Source organism: Schistocerca americana, chromosome 1 (genome assembly GCF_021461395.2).
Source record: "Schistocerca americana isolate TAMUIC-IGC-003095 chromosome 1, iqSchAmer2.1, whole genome shotgun sequence".
In the NCBI taxonomy this organism is placed as follows: domain Eukaryota; kingdom Metazoa; phylum Arthropoda; class Insecta; order Orthoptera; family Acrididae; genus Schistocerca; species Schistocerca americana.
Genome location: NC_060119.1, coordinates 794,344,219 through 794,365,475, shown reverse-complemented (window position 1 = coordinate 794,365,475; position 21,257 = coordinate 794,344,219). Strand labels below are relative to the sequence as shown.

Here is a 21,257-nt window from a genome sequence, read left to right as displayed (position 1 = left end):
GTATTGAACTAGGGACATAGAAACAATGGAGAGGCTACGTCCCGACGTAGCCCTCAGTGGTTCACAACCTCACAACAAGCCACAGCAGTCCACCCACCCACCCAACTGCTGCCCCACACCGAACCCAGGGTTATTGTGCAGTTCGGCCCCCAGTGGAACCCTCCCCTCCCCCAGGAACATCTCATACCAGATGAGTGGAACCCCATGTTTGCGTGGTAGAGTAATTATGTTGTACGCATACGTGGAGACAGTGTTTGTGAAGCAATCGCCTGCATAGTGAGGCAGAATAAGGGCAACCAGCCCGCATTCACTGTTGCAGATGGAAAACCGCCTTAAAAACCATCCAGGCTGGCCGGCCCACTGGACCTTGACACTAATCTGCCAGGCGGATTTGTGCCGGGGACTGGCATGCCTTGCCGCTCGGGAAGCAGTGCATTAGACCATGTGGCTAGCTGGGCAGGCTTTCGAAAATTTAGTAACATTACACTGTAAGATAAAAGTAACTGATGTAACTCCTTCAAAGACAGAGGAAAAACTAACATCTTTTTGTATAGAGAATCTAAGAGAGAAATTAATAAAATAAATGTCAACAAATCATTCTGGCCCCTAAACACAGTGCAGAGGGCTTGCACAGAATGGGATGTGAGTGAATGAAGAGAACATTAAAAATAAAATAGGAAAGGAAATAATAAAATTATGCCAAATATAAAAAAGCATTAAAATTCATAACACAAATGTTTAAAATTAATGAGTTAGTAAATGTAAATATATTACATAAACTATATAGAAGAATAAACTAGAAAAATTTGCAATAGATGTAGTAGTTAGTAAAATGGAAAGGGCATATGATTTGAGAGATAACATAGGCAAGAAATGCACATTTAGCTAAACAAAACTAAAACACAGTACCACAGCAGTAAGACCAGATATTTAGATGTGACTGCTTAATGATGAACTGTAAGCTGGACAGAATAGATATACTTGAAAGACGAATTATTAGAATAATAATGGGTACAGTACCAACTTCAGATGGTTGGAAGACGAGAAGTAATGAGGAGATCTGCAAAACATGGAGAAAATATCAAAAGTAATAGCAAAGCAAAAAAATTTAATCATCTTTGGACGCCTGTACTGAATGAATGAGAACAGGCTAATAAAGCAAATATTCCTGTATTTCTGGTAAAACGGATCAACAATAGCATGGATTACAGAAATAAGAAAAGAACTAGAAGTAATAAAAATTGTTTTAAAAACAAGATGCTAAATTTAGACATCTTTGAAAGCACAAGAAATAAGCAATCAAAGACAGCATGGAAAAACAAAGGAAGAAGAAGAATGAAATTTGTTACTTGATCAGAGATGGTAAACAAAAAGGAAAAAAAAGGCAGGATGCAAAAGAATATGATTTGTTTAGCCATTGTATTATCTCATTCCTACTGGGAAAAGGTTATTTTTATTTTAAGTAATTGCATTTTTATGTTTACAAGACGATTTTATGATATCACATTGTATTCAGTTTTTATTTATTTATTTACGTATTTCTGATATACCGACAAATACTGTTTCATTTTCTATTTTAATTATTCCTTGAGGAATACATTTCATCTAGCTCCTTATTTATTATACAATGCTTTACATTAACAGATTTTTGAATATCCTAACCCATAGTAAAACATGCACAAGTGTATGTAAGATGTTATTGATGGAATTTTATATTTGTCAAGATACAGTGGACAGTAAAAAAGTACCTTAATCACAGAGTGTTTGCAGAAATATGGATTACTAAAAGAACAGTAGAATTAAAGCAGTGAAATGATTTACAGTGTAAAAACATTGCTATTCAGGAGCTCATTATAAGTCAAAAGGAAGATGAAGCAGAGCTCTGTGAAAAGTTGAAAGGAGATGAAGTGAATATCCATAAATAAGTGTCTGTAGTACTTCAGTTAAAGTTATGGTTGAATTTGAATCAAATCAGTGTTGTGTGATGTAAAAACGCATTTCATGGTGACAAAGGAAATGGCTTCCAAATGTAATGTCAACAATATTAGGTAAAGGAGGTGGAGGCGGTTAGTGTTTAACGTCCCGTCGACAACGAGGTCATTAGAGACGGAGCGCAAGCTCGGGTTAGGGAAGGATGAGGAAGGAAATCGGCCGTGCCCTTTCAAAGGAACCATCCCAGCATTTGCCTGAAACAATTTAGGGAAATCACGGAAAACCTAAATCAGGATGGCTGGAGACGGGATTGAACCGTCGTCCTCCCGAATGCGAGTTCAGTGTGATAACCACTGCGTATTAGATAAAGGATAGATGGCTGCTCACTGTAAAGGTGACACTTTGACACACACACACACACACAAGCAAGCATACTTCACGCACAAATGACCGCTATCTATGGCTGGAATGCAACTGTTTCACATACAGCAGAAGCAGCAACTCATAGTGGGGTGAGAAAGCGGCACAGATGACAGTACAAGGCAGCACCTCAACAGTGTGCCTGGCAGCTTTATACTGCCACCTAGTCCATGCGCACTTCACCAAGTAGTGCTGAGTGCTCTCCCTTCACCCATACCCTGCTATCCACCCCCTTCCTTGCCCCCATCCATACTCCTGCTTGTGCTTGACAATGCATTCTAGGAGGAGCAGCCGGAGGTAGTGATCATTTGTACATGTGATTTTGTGTGTGTGTGTGTGTGTGTGTGTGTGTGTGTGTGTGGTTTTTATTTATTTATTTTTTTTTTCTGAAGAAAGCTTTGACCTAATGCTCAATGTGTAAATCTTTTTATTGTGACTGTTTGCAGCTCAGTATGCCATCTTTATAGTGATTAGCAATCTATCCTTTTTCTAATTTTGTTAATTTGTGGAAAAGACTGACATATGTTGAACTCATGTTGGTGATCCACATTAATACTTAATTATTAATATTTGTGAATTTCTGTGACTGTGGTAGCAAGAGAGCATTTCAGTATTACCAGTCATCGGAAAGTGGCATCGTCTAATTCAGGCTGTTCCACCTCTGCCCAGTGGGCCCAGACACCTGTGACAAGCTTTCTACTTGCATTTTCGCTGGTGCAGCTTGGGTAGACATTCACCAAGTAGTCATTTTGCACATCTTGTTTTGCATATTGCGACACACATGTTCGCAGGCACTCAGCTAAGGCATACTATCATGTAGACTGCAACCAGGCTCCCTTACTGCCTGTGCATGACCTGTTTGCCCACCTAAGTCCACCTGTATCCGCAGACACTTGAGTTCAGACAGCTTATCTTAGTGTCTGTGGTGTGATGTTTGTACATTTTGCAACATTTTACTCGCGAGTAATTCAGGAGGATAGGGCTAAGATAGACCTTTATTTAGGGCATAAATGAAAGGGAATCGTGATGGTAAAATATTAATATTTTAAACATAGCTGCACAACAGCAACGGTTTCACGTAAATTTTATATTAACGTGACAAACCATAATTCTAGGGCTATATTTCATTTTTGACACATGGATGTATGCCGACAATTGTAAAAACGGCGATGGTACATTAGAGCTTACTAATGTAAAATTGTTACCTTCTGAAGAAGACAAATTTATATTTGTCGAAACCTAAGTAAAGAATTTCTTTATCCATTGAAACTGGTCGGCTGCTTATAGCTTTATTAGGTAAAATATTAATTGAGTGTTTCATACAGGATAGTGGAAAATAGACACTCTGATAAAGAGCACAGGTCTATGCTGCACTTGATAAATGGAAGTGTGGCACACTGTCTTACGATTCATCCCAGTATCCCATCAGAAATTAATAAGTTCAGAATTCCGCAATCAGCTGCCTCCCATTCAACTTGATGGCATCCCAGCACCATATCAGAAAACAGTGATGAACTTGAGTGTAACTTTGGATGAGCATTTAAACTGGGCAGAGAATGTGTTGAAGACTTCTGCTTGCCTGTATACTCTCAAAAAGTTTCAGAACACATTTTCACAGGATGTGAAATGGAAACTAGTGCAGTCACTCATTCTACAAAACCTTCACTAATGTTCTGTAATTCAACATGGTACGAGCAGCAAAAATGCAAGACGATTAGAGCCAATCATGAATGCTTGTGTGCATTGCATCTGTAACATTAAACAAATCCACGGTGGAATGCAATGATATAATGGAAATAGTGTGAGTTACATGTGCATGGATGTTTATTTGTGCATTTTTGACAAAGGCCTTGCTGGCTGAAATCTAACTTTCTGACAGTCTTTCTGTTGTGCCTTTTGCGACTCGGCATCTCCGCTTTATGGTGAGTAGCAACTATTCTTTTCATTATATTGTTACACCTGCAACATTCCTCAATATGACTATGTCAGTGCTCTATATGTCCAAGTAGAGTGGTTGCAGCCAGACAAGTTGCGGGACTACCACACGCTAGACTACTTTACCGGCTCTTCAGTCTGCAAGTACCCGTGTACTTCGCTTCAGAGTTTTAGCATCTTTCACGGCATCATAATATAAGCACAAGGTCTGATCCCTCTTACTAGCTGTGTCCATTTGTGAAACAAAAACATCTGCAAACTACTTTGCTGTCACTGCTGTCCGCCTCTGGAACAAACAGCCCTGTACTTTTGGCACAGTTCAGTGCCTGCAACTTTTAAGAAGTTGCAGCACTTCCTTCTGCAATCCTCATAGAGCTTCCTCAAATGTAATATATACGGCCACCTTCCCCTCTGTCAGATAGTAAAGCTGATGATACGACCTTCTCATAGTTATGCTTCTTTCCCATTTCCTTTCTCTGAGTCACACCACCTTCTCCTCCCATACATTCTTTAACTGTGTGTTGTTACATTCATTTTTCCTTCCCTTGTCCATCGCTTTCTCCAGGGCCCATGCTGCTAACACTCATATTTAAAAACCTACCTTACTTTATTTTTTTATCTATACTTTCGTAACTTTTATTTTCTAAATTTAGTATAACATGCTTATTGCATTATATACAATGTAAAATATGTAGAATGTGTTGTTAGATGTAAGAGATGGCCTGATGGCCCAAATCTTGCTAGGTTAAAAAGATCACTAAAGAAATAGAAATAAAATTGTTGATCTAGACAAAATATAAAGTGATGAAAGATGTTTGCCACACACTAAGTGTAAAAGATAACTGTTTACAACATACCATGGTGGTGGAGGTGATACTGATACAAATAAAATATTAACTATATATGCCTTCTGCTCGAATGTGTTAATTGGTGTGTTTTACCATTGTATGATAAATCGTAATAACTGCACAGCACTTAACTTTGATTTCACTTATATTCTGTATTTACATCAAAACGAAATGAGTATTCAGATAATGTGAGGAGCTTTGGCATTGGTCAAATCGTAAGAACTTGTTACAAGGGAAGGCACCACTGAAGGTAATTGTAAAATCATCATACTATTTGGCTTTCAAATTGTACCATTATAAATTATCAATCATTTAAATAGGAAGGATGTATATGACCAAATAGATTACTGGATCTCTAGTGGAGTTATCCAGACTAGTGAGCTGCCCTGGCTTTGCACAGGCAGCACTAAGTACCTGTGGCCTGGTGGCTCAGCTGGTGTAGTGCCAATAAAATATATATACAAACCTTTCTCATTAATCAGCCAGCCTACCAGTGAAAACCATATCAAAATCCCTACAGTAGTTCTCGAGACTAGTCTCCACGTACAGACACAAAAACAGTGGGGGGGCTTGAACTTATATTATGTGTAGATAATAACTGACAAGTACAGCCACACTTGTGTGGAATAATTGACAAAGAACATCTCTTTCTCATTATTGCCTTGAAATAATTGTCCCATAAGTGTACTAACATCTCACCCTTCTCTAAAAGTAGTTATGTCCATACATTGCCTCAAAAAGACTGTTTTGCACCTGAGTGCAAAAGCACTTAACTGCTCACACACAATGTCAGTGACTTGTAAATACAGTACAGCAATGAGAATCTTATCTGTGGTAGCAACATATTTGCAGTTCTGAAGTTACAAATCTTCATAATAATTAATACTCAAACCTAATATTAATGGCTGGCCTGAATGTGTGTATATAGAAATCACCCACGAGAAGAAGAAACACCAGGAGAGCAAGAAATTTCTGCCAAAAAGTGAGCAGTATGTACCAGGTATCTACTAAAGCGAGTATATTAATTTTCGTATAGTTGATTTATACATAGAATTGATCTCAACGTAAACAATTGACTATACACAGATGTGAATCACCTGGAAAGCCTTTTGAAATAACTTTCTGCCAGAAGAAATTAATTATATTCCTCTGGTACATTATCCAAGCACTTCGTGATGATTTATAGGATTATGTATGTCTATGGCTAGATTGTTTAATATATACCTGTCCATAATGGAAGAAGGACAGATCAGAATAGGAAAGCTTAAAGCGATGAAAAGTGCCAGCATATTGCATGATGTTCAAAAGGGGACAGAAGGGCTGAACTTTGATGTGTTGTCTCTGAGGACTGTATACTAAGGAGGAAACGTCCCCAGAATGCCAGTAACTGCACACATAATCACCAAAAGATAATGTCCTATGGCACCAAAAGTAGTACAAAACAAGGCCCTTACAGTGACAAAACTGTTGTGGTGTTGAAGTGTTGGATGGATGCATTTTTTAGGTTGATTGTTTGATAATCTGACATTTTCCTAGCAAGAGTTACTGGTATTCTCAAAGAAATTTCCTCCATTGCTCATGGTGAAAAAAAGAATAATTCTTTTAGAATGGGTGCCACTCATGCTGGTGACATGTTAGCTTATCAGTCCAACTGCTGTGGTTCTTCAGTTTCTCTCAGCAGATTTGGTGATAAAATAATTCACAAGTGTACTACCAACTGTTCAGTGCACCTGATGATGGTGACGGATTGATCATTGTGAACGTTGGACACACCCATGGACTATTTTGTTATCAAACAGCTGTTGGCCAAAGAATCTGAAATACATGGCTCCAGTGTATATTTAAGGTCACCATTACGAAAGTATCAGTAATTACTTATCTCTGTACTAACCACAAGCACTGTAAGTATTAAATGAAAAGATGAGTTGTATCATGGTTTCTGTGTAATTTTCAATTCAGTGATATTATTCACGTATAATAGACTAAGTCTTTTGTGTATGACATCTATTGTGGAGCTCAGTGTAGGCCCTATAATCTGCCATTCTATGAGTAAAGAGTCAGGACAATTTCAAACATAAACATCAGTCTAGTTAGTATGACAGTGACAGGTTTTGTGAAAGGCTATAAGGTTGGGTGTGGAATGACATTAAATGATGATAGTATCACATATGCTGTATCCTTACTGAAAGGGAAACCTAGGACACCATGGTAAAGGTCCACATAAAGACAGAATACAGGTCCAAGAAGGGTAACTGTGAAGAAATGAGATCTGTTTAATTGCCCAGGAAGGCCTTTGCTGCCTGACACATATTTAAAAGCTCAAGTAGTGACAGAGGGTGTTTATGGAGAAATGGCATTGTTTATGCTTATCATTAGAATCCCTTCTAAAGGAGTATCTTGTATTTGTATTGAGGCAGTTAAATTATTAAAACAAAGAGAGAAACTGAAACCTCTACTGCAACAGCATGATCCAAGAAGAAAGAATCAAAATGTGGCATAAGTATAGATATGTTAAATAACACATGCCAGTCAATATTCTGCACAGACAAAGAAGAGGTAACTGAGTCAGTGACAACTGAAGGAAACTGTGGAAGGCAGTGCATCTCCTTTTTTGTGTCAGCACATTATTGTGGCTTTTAAGGCAGAATTGCTGATATGTTCTCCTAGAATTCAGCAAACAATCGCTTTTGATCACAGTGGTTTCAGAACAGATTCAGTTGCAGAAAAGAACCTTCAATAGTTCAGATATATTATTTCTCCAAGGATTTGATTACCCTAATAAATAATTTTCCCCCATTCTTTATTGTGATTATTTGTTTTGTACTTTTGTTTAGTACTGATCTGTAAAAGGATGGGGTGGTGGGTCTTTTTTGCTGTACTAATATGTAGCGTATTAGTAATTGTTTTCCATAATTTTTAAACACAAATATATGGGTTGAGTGAGTTATCTAATTAAGCCAGATAATAGGCTGTAATTGTAAATAATAAAGAAATCACTAATGCCAACTACAGTATGTGCAGTAGAAGTCCCCGTCTTGTTTGCAGTTTGAATCTGTCATGAGTTTTATCTGCTGAAGTTATTGCAGACATCTGTGTGCTGATCGAAAGCTGTACACAAGCCAGTTCCTTTCCAGTTTTTTTTATTTATTTTTTATTTTTTTTATTTTCGCTTATTCCCATTTAAGAGAGCGTTTGAACTTGAATTCCTTTATGATGATTGTTTGTGTTTTTTCTGAGCCCAAATTTTCTTCATGTGTTCACTGTGTTGTTTCTTTCGCTCCGCTGTCCATTTGCATCCTGGTCTCTTCTGTGTTGTGGTGTCAAATTTATGTTTTTTGATGATGTTCCTGAATTCAGTTCTGTTTTCTGCATCGTTTACTGTTATTTGTGCTTGTCTGAGGTCCTCTTCAACTTCTTTTATCCATTTTGTTTTTCCCCTGCCTGAGTTGATGACTTTAAGAATTCGCTTTGAAATTCTGTTTTCATTCATCCTGTGGATATGTCCGTAGAACTGCATTCTTCTTTTCCTTACTGTATCTGTAATCTTGTCTGTGTATTTATATAATTCTGATGTTGGTCTCTTCTTCCATATTCCTTGCTCTTGTATTGGGCCAAAAATTTTCCTGAGAATTTTCCTTTCTTGTTTCTCTATTTCTTTGATTTTAGTTTGCCCACCTATTTGTGTTGTTTCAGATGCATACAGTGCCTCCGGAAGTACGACAGTGTTGTAGTGCCTCAATTTTGCGTTAGTGGATATGGACTTTTTGTTATAATAGTTCCACGTGAGTTTATATGCTTTCTGTAATTTTTTTATTCTTTCCTCATTGGCCTTTAGGTTGATCCCTGATGGCTGAATGATTTCTCCCAGGTATTTAAAATGTGGTACTTGTATGATTTTCCCATGGGTTGTCACAATAGGCAATTTGTCTTGTGGCACTCTTTCTATGTACTGGGTTTTCTCATATGAGATTTGCAGGCCAGTTCTTTGTGCAATTTCGTGTAACTTCTCTATGGCGTTAGTGGCTTCTTTTCTATTATTTGTGAGGATTGCAAGGTCATCTGCAAAAGCTAAACACTTCACATTGAATCTATTATCTTTTCTAATGCCAATTTGGATTCCTTTGACTTCTTTTTCCCATGTCCTGATGATTTTTTCAAGAATGATATTAAAGAGTAATGGTGAAAGTCCGTCACCCTGTCGCACTCCAGTTTGGATTACAAATGGTTCCGAGATATCCCCCATAAATTTAACCTTGGAGACTGTGTCAGTTTATTATTATTATTATTATTATTATTATTATTATTTCAGTAATGGGAGAAGGAAAGAATTAGGCATAATCCTGCAAAAATTAATAGGCAAGAATGTACATTACCATTCAGTTTCTTTAAGATCCTTGTTGCTGTAACACAATTTTCTCATAACTCAGTTAGTCTTTTTAAGTATTTTATAGAAGCTTTCCCTATGTACAGGAATGGCCAAAAAAACAAAGAAGACAACATGTCTGAATTGTTTTGTCATTGTTCTGTAATTACTACACCAGTTTTCATAGTCTGCTTATGAAACAATTAATTATTTACCTTTATTTGACCAGGAAATGTGATATGAAAATGGGACAGTTACATTACTGGAAAGGAGCTGTATGATGCAGATATACCCATCCGTTAGAGAAAACACTTTTAGATGATGATGATGATGATGATGATGATGATGATGATGAGGGGTGACATGTTTAAGTACGCATAGAAACTAAAACAATAATTGATCTCAGTTTTTTTATTTAATTCAATTATCAATTTCAGTCATCATCAGTTTGATCTTAAAAAATAGATGTACATATTTATGGGTAAGAGTATTATAATAAATTACAGCAGTATAAGTATATAAGTAGTAGTGCTGATTTACATAACCTAAGAGCTGTCTGATAAATAACATACCTGTCTCCTCATAGCTATGGATGGGAATGTCACATGAGTGTTCATCAGAGCTATATCAAATTTTTATATCTTGTGACAAAGTCAGTTACAGCTAAAACTTTTATTTGCTCCTACTAAGTATAAAGTGCAGGTATGTTATTTGTCAGCCGCTACTTTTACTGTTGTAAATCTCATAAAGCCACTCATAAACATGCACTTCCTTTCTTTTTTAGATCAATCTGCTGATCATCATAATGATTGAAACCACTAATGGAATTAATTTAAGACATTTGTACTCAAAGGTGTTCTACTTCTCATGAATACTTTAAAACACTGGATTGCTGGTCACATCACCCCTCATTGTTATTTAAAAGTGTTTCTTACAAACATTTCAATAAGCTTGAATAATGAAAAGAATCTACAGAAAACACAATTTCTTGTTCCTGTCATACGCGTTTTCTTAATGATATCTCCCATCCTCCTTTCATAAGTAAACCTCAAATTTTTGTATCTTCCTCCTCTTTCCATCCTCTTGCAGACCTCAGCCTTCCCCATCTTTTTCTTCAGTGAAGGTTTTGTAACACATTGGTGACTTTATGTACACCATTATTAATGCCAAGGGAACATGACATATGTAATACTATTCCAAATAAGCACCTCCCTATCCTTATTATACTTGTATATATTCCATTTTTTCTTAAAATCTCATCAGATTTTCTTGTTTGGATAATATTCACAAAATAAATGAGTAATGTGAATCATCTAAATAAATTCTAAGATCAGTTCAAACCCAAAGTGCCGAGTACATTTCAAACTCATATTTTGAGAGATGGCTTCAGAAGATACATTCGTCTAGAAATTCACAAAGATAACGTCTTGTGCTATACTTGCTTGTAGTGTGTTTGTGATACAAATAAATGAGTTACATCAACTAGTTGGGTTTCTCTGTCCAGCTCTGCCAAGTTTAGCAGCTGAAACCCACAGACTTAAGGCAAATGCTGGAGTAGTTCCACTACAAAGGTGGAGGCTAATTTTCTGCCAAATCCAAATTAGTGTTTGTCTCCAGTTACATTACTGTAAATAGGACATCTCCATCTATAGGCTGTAGGCAACTTTATGGTGTGTAACTGGTACCATCTGTTTTTCCCTTCTTTGTTCCATTCGTGAATGGGGCACGAGAAGTGTGACTGTAGGTAAATGTCATTATTACCTCACGTTTCTCAGATTTTCTTGTTGTGGTGATTTGACAAAATATGTTTCCTGACTCTTCCCAGAATGTACACTCTCAGACTTCCAATAGAAAACCTTTGAAATGCAGACTGTTCCGTCTCGTAGCATTTTCCATGGGGATTTTGTTTAGTATTCTCAGGCTGACTAAATGATCCTGTGACTATACATGCCTGTCTTCAATGGATCTCATCTGTCCCTTTGATTGATCCAAACTGGTAAGAGCCCCAGACTGATGAGCAAAACTCAAGAATCAGTCCAACGATTGTTTTGTAAGTAACTTCTTTCACGAATGGATTATGTTTCTTAAGATTCATTGTGTGAATCTCAGCTGGGAACCTGCCTTTCTTACAATTTTTTAGGTAGTCATTCCTCTTTGTCACTCAGGATTATTACTCCTAGGTATTTTACAGTGGTTACTGTTCCCAGGGATTTGTCACCAATAGCATAATTGGACAGAAGCGAATTTTTTACACCTATTTATATGCATATTGTTATGTTACATTTATTTATCCTTGGTGTCACTGCCAGCCCAAAACTTAACACCACCAAATTCCTTCTTCCTCAAATCTTTAGACAGCTTTATCAGTGTTATCTCCTCTTTTTTTTTAGTGCCCTTGATATAAGCTTTACATTTCTCTTTTTCTGTTGTAATTTTTTATTTCTTTATTTTCTTGCTTTGTATATGATCACCTGAGACAGAGCTATGGAGTCCTGAAAAAGGGGGTGTTTGTGTTATGCTTTTAAATCACTCAGTACAGCAGAAGATTGTAAATTACTTTCAGGATTTTTGTACATAATGAAATTAGTTTGGCAATGATAGTGAAACATACAGAATAGTAAGCACCTTCCATGCGATTGGTAAGGAAATGTTATTGAAATGCAGTTTTACTGCAGTGCATTCGCTAAGTTCATGCTAAAGTTCCTTTTGAATGAGTCTTTATTATTTACCACGATTTCATGATGAAATATGTATTGTGAGGGCATATATTCTGAGATGCTTAAACAATACTCCACACAAAGTTCTCGAACTGACATTGCAGGCAATTCTTATTATTTATTATTTTTTTCTGGGATAAGTACATCTTTCGTGCAAACACATAGTTGAACAAAATATGATAGCATGCCATTTTAAACATGTAAATTTATTTTAATGTCGGAGATTCTTTTGAAATTGTCATTTAAAACAGATGTTGTTGTTTTTTTTCTCTTATAATAGGATGAGGAACGAGCAAAGGCAGAGGGCCCATCACAGGAAGAAAAAGAGCGACTGGAGAAGCTGAAGGCAGAATTAACTGGCACACGTACACTATCGTGTCCAAGTCCAGCTGGATCTCTTGGATCTCGTCAAGCCAGCCATGTTGCAACTCCACGAGGATCTCGTGAACGGCGTAGATCTGCGGGTGATGAACGTGGAGTAATGTCACAGCTGAATATGATTGTGCGCACTCGCACCGATTCTGGAAAGCAGCTTTCAGATCTGGTAAGCACCATCAATTTGCAAGAGCAGTTCAAATAGGAGTTCACACTATAATGATGGGTATAAATTGGAAATCGTTTTCATATCCGTTAGGCACAGATTACATGCGATTATATTTACAATAATTGTTATTTTATACTTGTTGTATCTTGTTGAAAACTGTGGCTGTTACTCTGAGGGATAGTTGGATTATTTATCAACATTCCTTAATTTACAATAAACATTTCCTCAAATTTGGCATCTGAACAGAACAGTAAATATATTTATTCTCAGCATTGGGACCAACACTGAATGCCTCTGTTGTATTTTCTTCCCCTTTCTTCTTCATGTAAATACTTATTTTATGGCCATTATATAATATTAATGCAGTCAAGCAGTATTTGCTCGATGCTTGTTTTTCTTACGATCAATGTTATTTCGCAGATCAGATATCCTTTAAAACTTGAAAATTAGGCGGCTCATGGTATTATGTTCATTTGTTTAATGTTTTTAATTTGCAGTGAAGAATGTCACTTGCATTTAACATGTAAGTACCTACTTCAAAATGTAATCAGTGTTTTGTGAGATAGATGCAACACACATTTAGACCAAAGTTCGAATTTGATTGCTGTAACATGTGTAGAGGCCTCTGTTTATACATCAAACGCAAAAGCTTCATACTAAGTATGAAGTTGGAAAGTCCTAACTAGAGTACAAACCATGGAAAGAGTAAAGAAAACTAATGACTCTGCAGTGCCAGGATTGTGTGTTTGTGGGGGGAGGGGGGGGGGGGGGGGGGGAGAATTATACATTAGTGAATCAGTGTATGACAAGACACGAAAACTGATAACTTACTGATTTCTAGGTCCCCAAAGTTGGCAGTTATTGTTAGGGCAAAATTAGCTGAACCCAAATGTTTTAGCAAGTGTACTGCACTATTTCCAGTGTATGCAATCCAAGAACTTACAACTTTCTATGGTGTTCTTTGTTTTTGTGGATAACCTGCATAAATAGAAGGCTGGGTATTTTTGACACTAACAAACTGAATAAGCTGTAGTTTTTTCAAAGTTTAAAGTGAGTGCATTTGTGCGGTACCAGTTAATAACTGTTGTAGTACAAACAATGTTTACTATTTTCCTTATGAAACCTGCTTTGGTCAGCTTGACAATAAAACTTGTTCCATCTGCAGAAAAGGAATAATTCTGCCTGTTGATTCACATAGAATGACAGATAGATCATTAACACAGAGTAAGAGCTGTAATTGGCCCAAATTGAAATATGTGGAATATCTATGTATTGTATCGATTGAACATACTAGCAAAACTTTATGTATCCTGTTTCATAAAGATGAACTCACTGTGTCACATGCCCCATCCCATACTACTTCTTCCCTTTCTATGATAATATATTAGAATTTATTTCCATTGTATAGCCCTTTTTTGTATATCCCTTCCACCTTCCTCCTTTCGGCTTTCCCTTCTTACTTAATATTGGATTGCCATCTGAGCTCCTATTTTTTCATACACGTTACTTATCTTTCCTTTAAATTTTCCATCTAGGGCATCTATCTTTCACATAGTCATTCAGGCTTCTACAGCCTTGCATTTGTCATCTAGCCATTCCTGCTTAGACGTTTCCACTTCCTGTCAATCTCGTTCCCTAGATGTCTGTATTGCCTTTCACCAGCTTTATTTGTTGCATTTGTATATGTTATCATTTCATCAGTTAAATCAATATCTCATGTGTTCTCCAAGGATTTCTACTGGGCCTTGTCTTTTTGCCAATTTGATTCACTGGTGCCTTCACTATTTCATCTCTCATTGCTCTACATTAATATCCCATTGTTTCATTTCCCCTGTTGTAGTCAATAATTGCCTAATGCTCCCTTTGAAAATCTTGATAACTCGCCCAGGTCACATGTCATGTTGTTCTGCTATTTTTCCTTCTCTTCCATTTCCTACAGTTAAATTTCATTCCCATATCACAAACTTTCATCTCGTTTTAACTATCCGAATAATTTATTTTATCTCATACATTCTTCAGTACTTTTTATAATCTTCATAGCTAATAGGCATAGAAACTTGAACTACTGTAATAGGTGTTGCTTTGGATCTGCCTTGTCTATGATTGTTCATTTACTGTGCTGTTCATAGTCACTTATACACATTTCTATTTTTTTTATTCAGTATTAGACCTATTAAAAAGGGAACATGCCTCGGATCGGATTTAAAGGAAACCAACCAAGCAATGGAAAAGGATTACGAGATGGTTTACGACTGGGCACCTTAAACGTAAGGACTCTAACTGGGAAGTTAGAAGAAATTGTAGAAATGATGGAAAGGAAGAAATTGGACATCTTGGGACTTGCTGAGACTAGGTGGAGAGGAGTTGGTGAAAAACCACTAAGTAAAGGATGTAAACTGTACTGGATAGGGAATGAGAGGGGAAGAAATGGAGTGGCAATAGTGGTCAGAGAGGGTCTGCAGGAGGAGGTGGAAGGTATCAATGATCAAATGATAAAAGCCAGAGTACGAGTGAAAGGAAAAAGCATTGAAATCATCCAAGCATATGCCCCACAGGTGGGGTGTACAAAAAAGGAGGAGGAGGAATTTGAAGATGACATGCAAAAGCAGCTAAATGGAGGTAACCAGATTATGATAGGGGACCTCAATGCACATGTTGGCACAGACAGGAAAGGATTCGAGGAGATAATGGGACCAGAGGGCTGGGGGAACCGAAATAGAGAAGGAAAATTGTTGCTGGAATTCTGCAAGAGGAATGGGCTGGCGATCGCGAATTCCTGGTACAAGAAGAGAAGTAGCCTCAAAATAACTTGGTACAGTGGAGACTGGTCCCAAACTTCAGTAGTAGACTATGTACTAGTGGATAGGCAGATGATGAGCAGCCTCACAGATGTTAAGGTCATTCCATCTGAGGCCTTAGACAGTGACCATCGGCTGTTGGTAGCCACCCTGAGAGAGAAAAAAGATAGGAGGGCAACAGATATACAGGAGAAAAGGTTGAAGACATGGATGCTGAAAGAGGATGAACGGAGGACCCAGTACCAGACACTGATCAGGAAGAAGCTGCCAAAGGAAGATCAGAGAACAGTAGAAGAAGAATGGGGAGATTTTAAGAGGGCTCTAGTTGAGGCAGCTGCGACTGTGTGCGGAAGAACTAGCACAAAGAGGAGAAGTAAGGAAACCCCATGGTGGAACAACATATGTAAAGAGGCAGTACTTCGAAAGAACAAAGCCTTCAGAGAATGGTTCCAGACCCGAACAGAGGAAGCTAGGGTAAAATATAAGGAAAGCAAGAAAGCGGCACAGACCAGAGTAAGGGCGGAGAAGAAGAAGTGGATGGAAAAATGGACAAGAATGTTAGAAGAGGACAGTGAAGGGAACAAAAAAGTACTTAACACCATGGTAAGAAATAAGAGGAACGACAGAAGCGAGTGCCTGAGGATCATGGATAATAATGGAAGAGTTGTGGAGGAAATGCATGAGCTCAAAAAGATTTGGAAGGAGTACTTTGAAGATCTGTTGAATGCCGCCAAGCGGGTAACTAACAGCGCTGGAGAGCATAAGGCAGCAGACGATTATAATAGTGGGGAAATTGATGATCTAACTTGGAATGAAGTGGAAGAAGCCATAAAGAGGATGAAAGGGGGCAAGGCACCAGGTTGGGACGAAGTAACACTGGATGTGATACGAGCAGCAGGAGAAGTAGGAACCCAGTGGCTATACAGAGTGCTGAGGGTGGTGTGGAAGGAGAACAGAATTCCTGAGGATTGGAAGAAAGGAATTATAGTCCCGATCTTCAAGAAAGGCAATAAAAGGAGATGTGAGAACTACAGAGGAATCACCCTGCTATGCCACTGTGGAAAAATCTATGAAAAGATCCTGGAGAAGAGAATAAGCAGTATTGAAAGTAGACTGCAAGAGGAGCAGTATGGTTTCAGACCGGGAAGATCAACAACGGACCTCATATTTGCGGTAAGGCAACTGCAGGAAAGGCACTATGAGTACGGGAAGGACTTAATCATGGCCTTTTTAGATATTGAGAAGGCGTATGACAGTATCTGTAGGGACAAGCTCTGGGATGTGCTGAACGCAAAAGGGATAGATGAAGAGAGAACACGAAAAGTTAGAAAAATGTATGAGGGAAGTGAGAGTTGTGTGAAAGTGGGGAGGGAACGTACTGCATGGTTCAAGCTGGAAAATGGGCTGCGACAGGGAAGTGCACTTTCGCCTTTATTGTTTATTATTGTTATGGATGAAATCCTACAGCAAGTATCAGATGCAATTGGAGATCATAAAATGAAAGCGGTGCTTTTTGCCGATGACTTGATGTTATGGGGAAATTGCGAGGAGGAGGTGCAAGAGCAGTTAGATGTATGGGAGGCAACGGCAGCACAATATGGAATGCATTTCTCTGCAAAGAAAAGTGAAATAATTGTCACAACAAAGAAGAAGAATAGGCCAAATGTGGATATAACTTGTGGAGGGGAAAAACTACAAGTGGTAGAGAACTTCAAGTACCTGGGAAGCATGATTGAAAGTAAGGGGGGAAACGCAATGGAAATAAATGAAAGGTGCAGAAAAGCAGGGCAGTTCTACAAATGCATTAGGGGGCTTATTTGGAGCAGGGAGGTGCCACAGAAATCCAAGGGAATTATATACCGAACCTACTTTGTCCCCATATTGGCATACGGAAGTGAGACATGGGTAATGCACAAAAGCGACAAAAGTAGAATACAGGCTAGTGAAATGAAGTTCCAGAGGAGCAGATTGAGTGTAACAAGACGAGACAGATTGCGAAATGTGTATGTGAGGGAAAGACTAAAGGAGGAACCAGTACAGGACAGGATAGAAAAATCAAGACTGGAGTGGTATAGACACATGAAGAGAATGGATGAGGGAAGAATTCCAAAGAGGATGTTTGATCTGCAACTGGAGGGGAAGAGGCCCAGAGGAAGACCAAGAGATAGATGGGTGAAGGGAGTGAAGGAATGTGTGACGAGAAGAGGAGAGAACTGGACGAAGGTGGAAGAGGGGGAATGGTGGAAAGACAGAACACGATGGAGAGGCTAGTGTTCCCGACAGACCCAGCCAGTGGCTGGAAACTGTCCAAGATGATGATGATGATGATGATGATGATGATGATGATGATGATGATGATTAGACCTACTCCTGCATTACCACTATTTGATTTTGTATTTGCAACCTTGTGCTCACCTGATCAGAAGTTTTGTTCTTACTGCCATCACATTTCACTAATTTGCACTGTATCTATCTTCAACCTATCCATTTCTCTTTTTAAATTCTCTACCCTACCTACCCAGTAACAGGAGCTAACATTCACACTTTGACTTGTAAATTACCAAGTTGTGTTTTTTTTTTTTTTTAATACCAACATTTTATTTGGCGGTACACCCCCCCCCCCCCACCCCACCCCCTCTGGAAATCAAAATGGGGAGCTATTTTATCTCCATAATATTTTACCCAAAAGGATGTCATTGTCATTATCTCATACACTCATACAACTGTGTCAATAACTGTGTTGTATGCTTGGCCATGTTGGAAAATCATGTGTCTGTGTCTGAAACTACTTGAAAGGCTGCTGCCCCTCTTCAGAAACCACGTGTACTTCTCATCCCTCCACAGCTACCCCACCATTGTGGTTGGACCTATGGCTGGCTGTAATGTTGAGGCATGCAAGAGATCCCATTTTGGCAAGGTTCAGTGTTGGTGGGTCTGTCTTACTGCCTGTAATAGAATTGACATTTCCTGTCGACTCTTGTGAACTTTCTTCCCAGATTGTTTGTTTTCCTAACTATTGTTTTGGTTGCTTGTGTACTGAGAACAGAAATCTCCAGTTTGAAGACTCAGAACATGTAGTAAAGCCAAGGATGTTGGTTTCCAGTATTTTGATTTCCATTTGAAATTACAGGTTTTTCTGTTTGTTACACTGCAGCTGCTAACAATCCAAGTGGCCATTCTAAAACTGCTATTGTTCTTCTTTGCTTTGCATGTGTCTCCTGCAGTCACAACTAGAAATCTGACTGGAGGGACTAATTTACATCGAAAAATTTATCAGTAGTTACTGGCATGGTTTACTGCTCACACTTGTGATATCCAAAAACACACACACACACACACACACACACACACACACACACACACACACACCCCTTATTCGTCTATTTGAACCCACCAGACGTCATGCTCTTCCCAAAACTAAAAACCTGCCCTCCAGGGAGCAGGGGAGCATTTTAAGGATGTTGAATAAATTCAACAGCATGTTACAATTCTGTGCAGCATTTCAGTCTAAGCTGCTCCCAAGGTATTCCAGAGCCTGCACAATCAGTACTGTGAGTGTATGGCAAGGGAAGGGATGTTTTTTGTTGAAAACACAATGTGATTAAACTAACATCATGCTAATTTCTTTTATTAACATCTTGTATTTTATTTTGAGGTAGTCTATTTGTTGAACATGTGTCAATAACTGTGAAACCGCATATTACTTTTTGCACACACAACCAGGAGAACACACTGGGGTGCCAAGCTGGTTCATCCAATAACTGTCATGTGACCTTGACCTTTTGTCTTAGAAAAGGCATGTCCTTCCCCATTTCACTCACTCACTCAGTTATCTGGTTTCTTGCATTTGATATCAGCCATAAATATATACACAAAAACTACCCCCGCCCCCTCTGGTTGATCAGCCTGTGCATCAAAGATGTATTTATCCTTGAAAAAGAGGCTACACAGAAATCACATGGTTTTTTGTCCTGCTCTGTGTAGTTAGCACACTGTTTATGATCACTTGCATTGGTTGTAATGGAGAGCCCAGAGGAACAATCATCTGGTCCCTGAGTTTGATGACGGTGGAGTTCACGAGGTGAACAGCTAACCAAAAACAAGTCCAGAGTAAAGCAAATTCATTTTAAGTGTATACAACGGTCCAGGAAGCAGTCCAAATTAAATGATAAACAGGCAGGGTCAAAACTTTACTGTTCAATGGCATGTAATTACAGGCTTTGAAAACTAGCAAGAGACTGACTGGCAAGTGCTGGGCCACCATATTTACTGGAAGTGTCATGTTACTGGACAGCTGCATGTTACATGCATGCCACAGTGGCACCTCTCATAGGGGCCAGCTGGGGCTTGAGTATGTAGCCTGAGTATCTCTGTTCTCTTCTCTTTATTGACACTCAGGCTGGGTGAGAAATCTAAATCACTGTCAGGTACTAAACACCTCCCCCCTGTAATCGGTACTTAGGGCTAGAAATGGCCTAACATGCCACTTCATTGAGGGACGGGGAGGGGGGGGGGGGGGGGTGGAAGATGCTGGAAGCACCTGCAAGGGCTTCTGCAGAAGGTCATCAGCATAACTGGTGGATTTTTGGATGCTGGCAGAGATAGAGGAATATTTACCAATCAATGGATTTTGGGGCACAGCTTGGTCCTGCCTGCAGGAGCATGGGTGCCAGCCTTGTAGGAGATTAAGGACAATGATTCAACCTCCACGGAAACATTCCACCTCCATTGATAGTGTGGTGTGGGGATCACTAGTGTTGGTGAGAGCTGAAATTTTCCTGGGAGGTGGAAGCAGTTCCATCTCCATTGGCTCCTGTTGTTGGTCACTATCAAACCCCTATCAACACCGAACATGGGGGCAAAGGTTGTAGCATTAGTGGGCAGGCTTATCCATTGCATGGTTGTGTAGATCATTCTCAACTGGCAGTTGAGGGAAAGGGGTGGGGGGAGGGTATGTTACATCTTACTGTGGCCAGAGGTGATTTCAGTGCCTGACTAAACACTGCTGGCCATCCACAACCTCAAACATTTGCTGCCCTGGAGCAGCTGTGCAAGCCCAGACATGGGAGTCCATGCTTTGCTACAGCTGTGTGCACAGTCGGTGGGTCCATGGAGCTGGGTGCTGCAGGCTGAAGAGTGTGTGTTTTCAGCTGGGCTGCACTCATTTATGGGGTGGAATGGTAGGTGGCACAGAAGTTGGCAAGTGCTTCCCCAGAGTCAGCTGTTGTCATTGTTTTGCACATCTGTGTTTGAAGGTCCTGACCATCCACTTAGCTCCTGAACTGGATGTGAAATGGAAAGAAGTGGTGGTCAGGTGCCCAATGCCATTGCATTTACAAAAATCCTGAAATGCAGATGCTGTGAATTGAGGGCTATTGTCAGAAGCCAGGGTGGAAGGTATCCCCTCTGTTGCAAATATGATGGACAAGGGATAGGTAGTAGCTTCTGTGATAGTAGTAACCACCTGTGCACATGTGGAAAATTAGAGAAGGGCATTGTCGACTAGCAACAACTTTGCACACTAGAATGGTCTGACGAAATCAACATGCGCTCTTTTCTTGGGATGGTCAGGGTGTAGCCAAGGGTTGAAATGCTGTACTGTAGCTGATTGATTGTGAGAGCAAGTGTTGCAGTCTCAAACGATGTGTTGTGAGGGTTTCTGCTGTCTTGAAGTATGCTTTGACCTTATACCAGATGGAA

At 39.1% G+C, this 21,257-nt stretch overlaps 1 protein-coding gene across 1 annotated transcript in view; it reads left to right on the top strand.

Annotated features, from left to right (window-relative positions):
* Nucleotides 1-21,257, top strand: part of LOC124612502 (WD repeat-containing protein 44) — a 151,838-nt gene that overhangs the window by 113,334 nt on the left and 17,247 nt on the right. Inside the window, exon 6 of the mRNA XM_047140747.1 lies at nt 12,496-12,759. Coding sequence (XP_046996703.1) covers nt 12,496-12,759 — 264 coding nt within the window. The remainder of the gene's footprint in view (nt 1-12,495; nt 12,760-21,257) is intronic.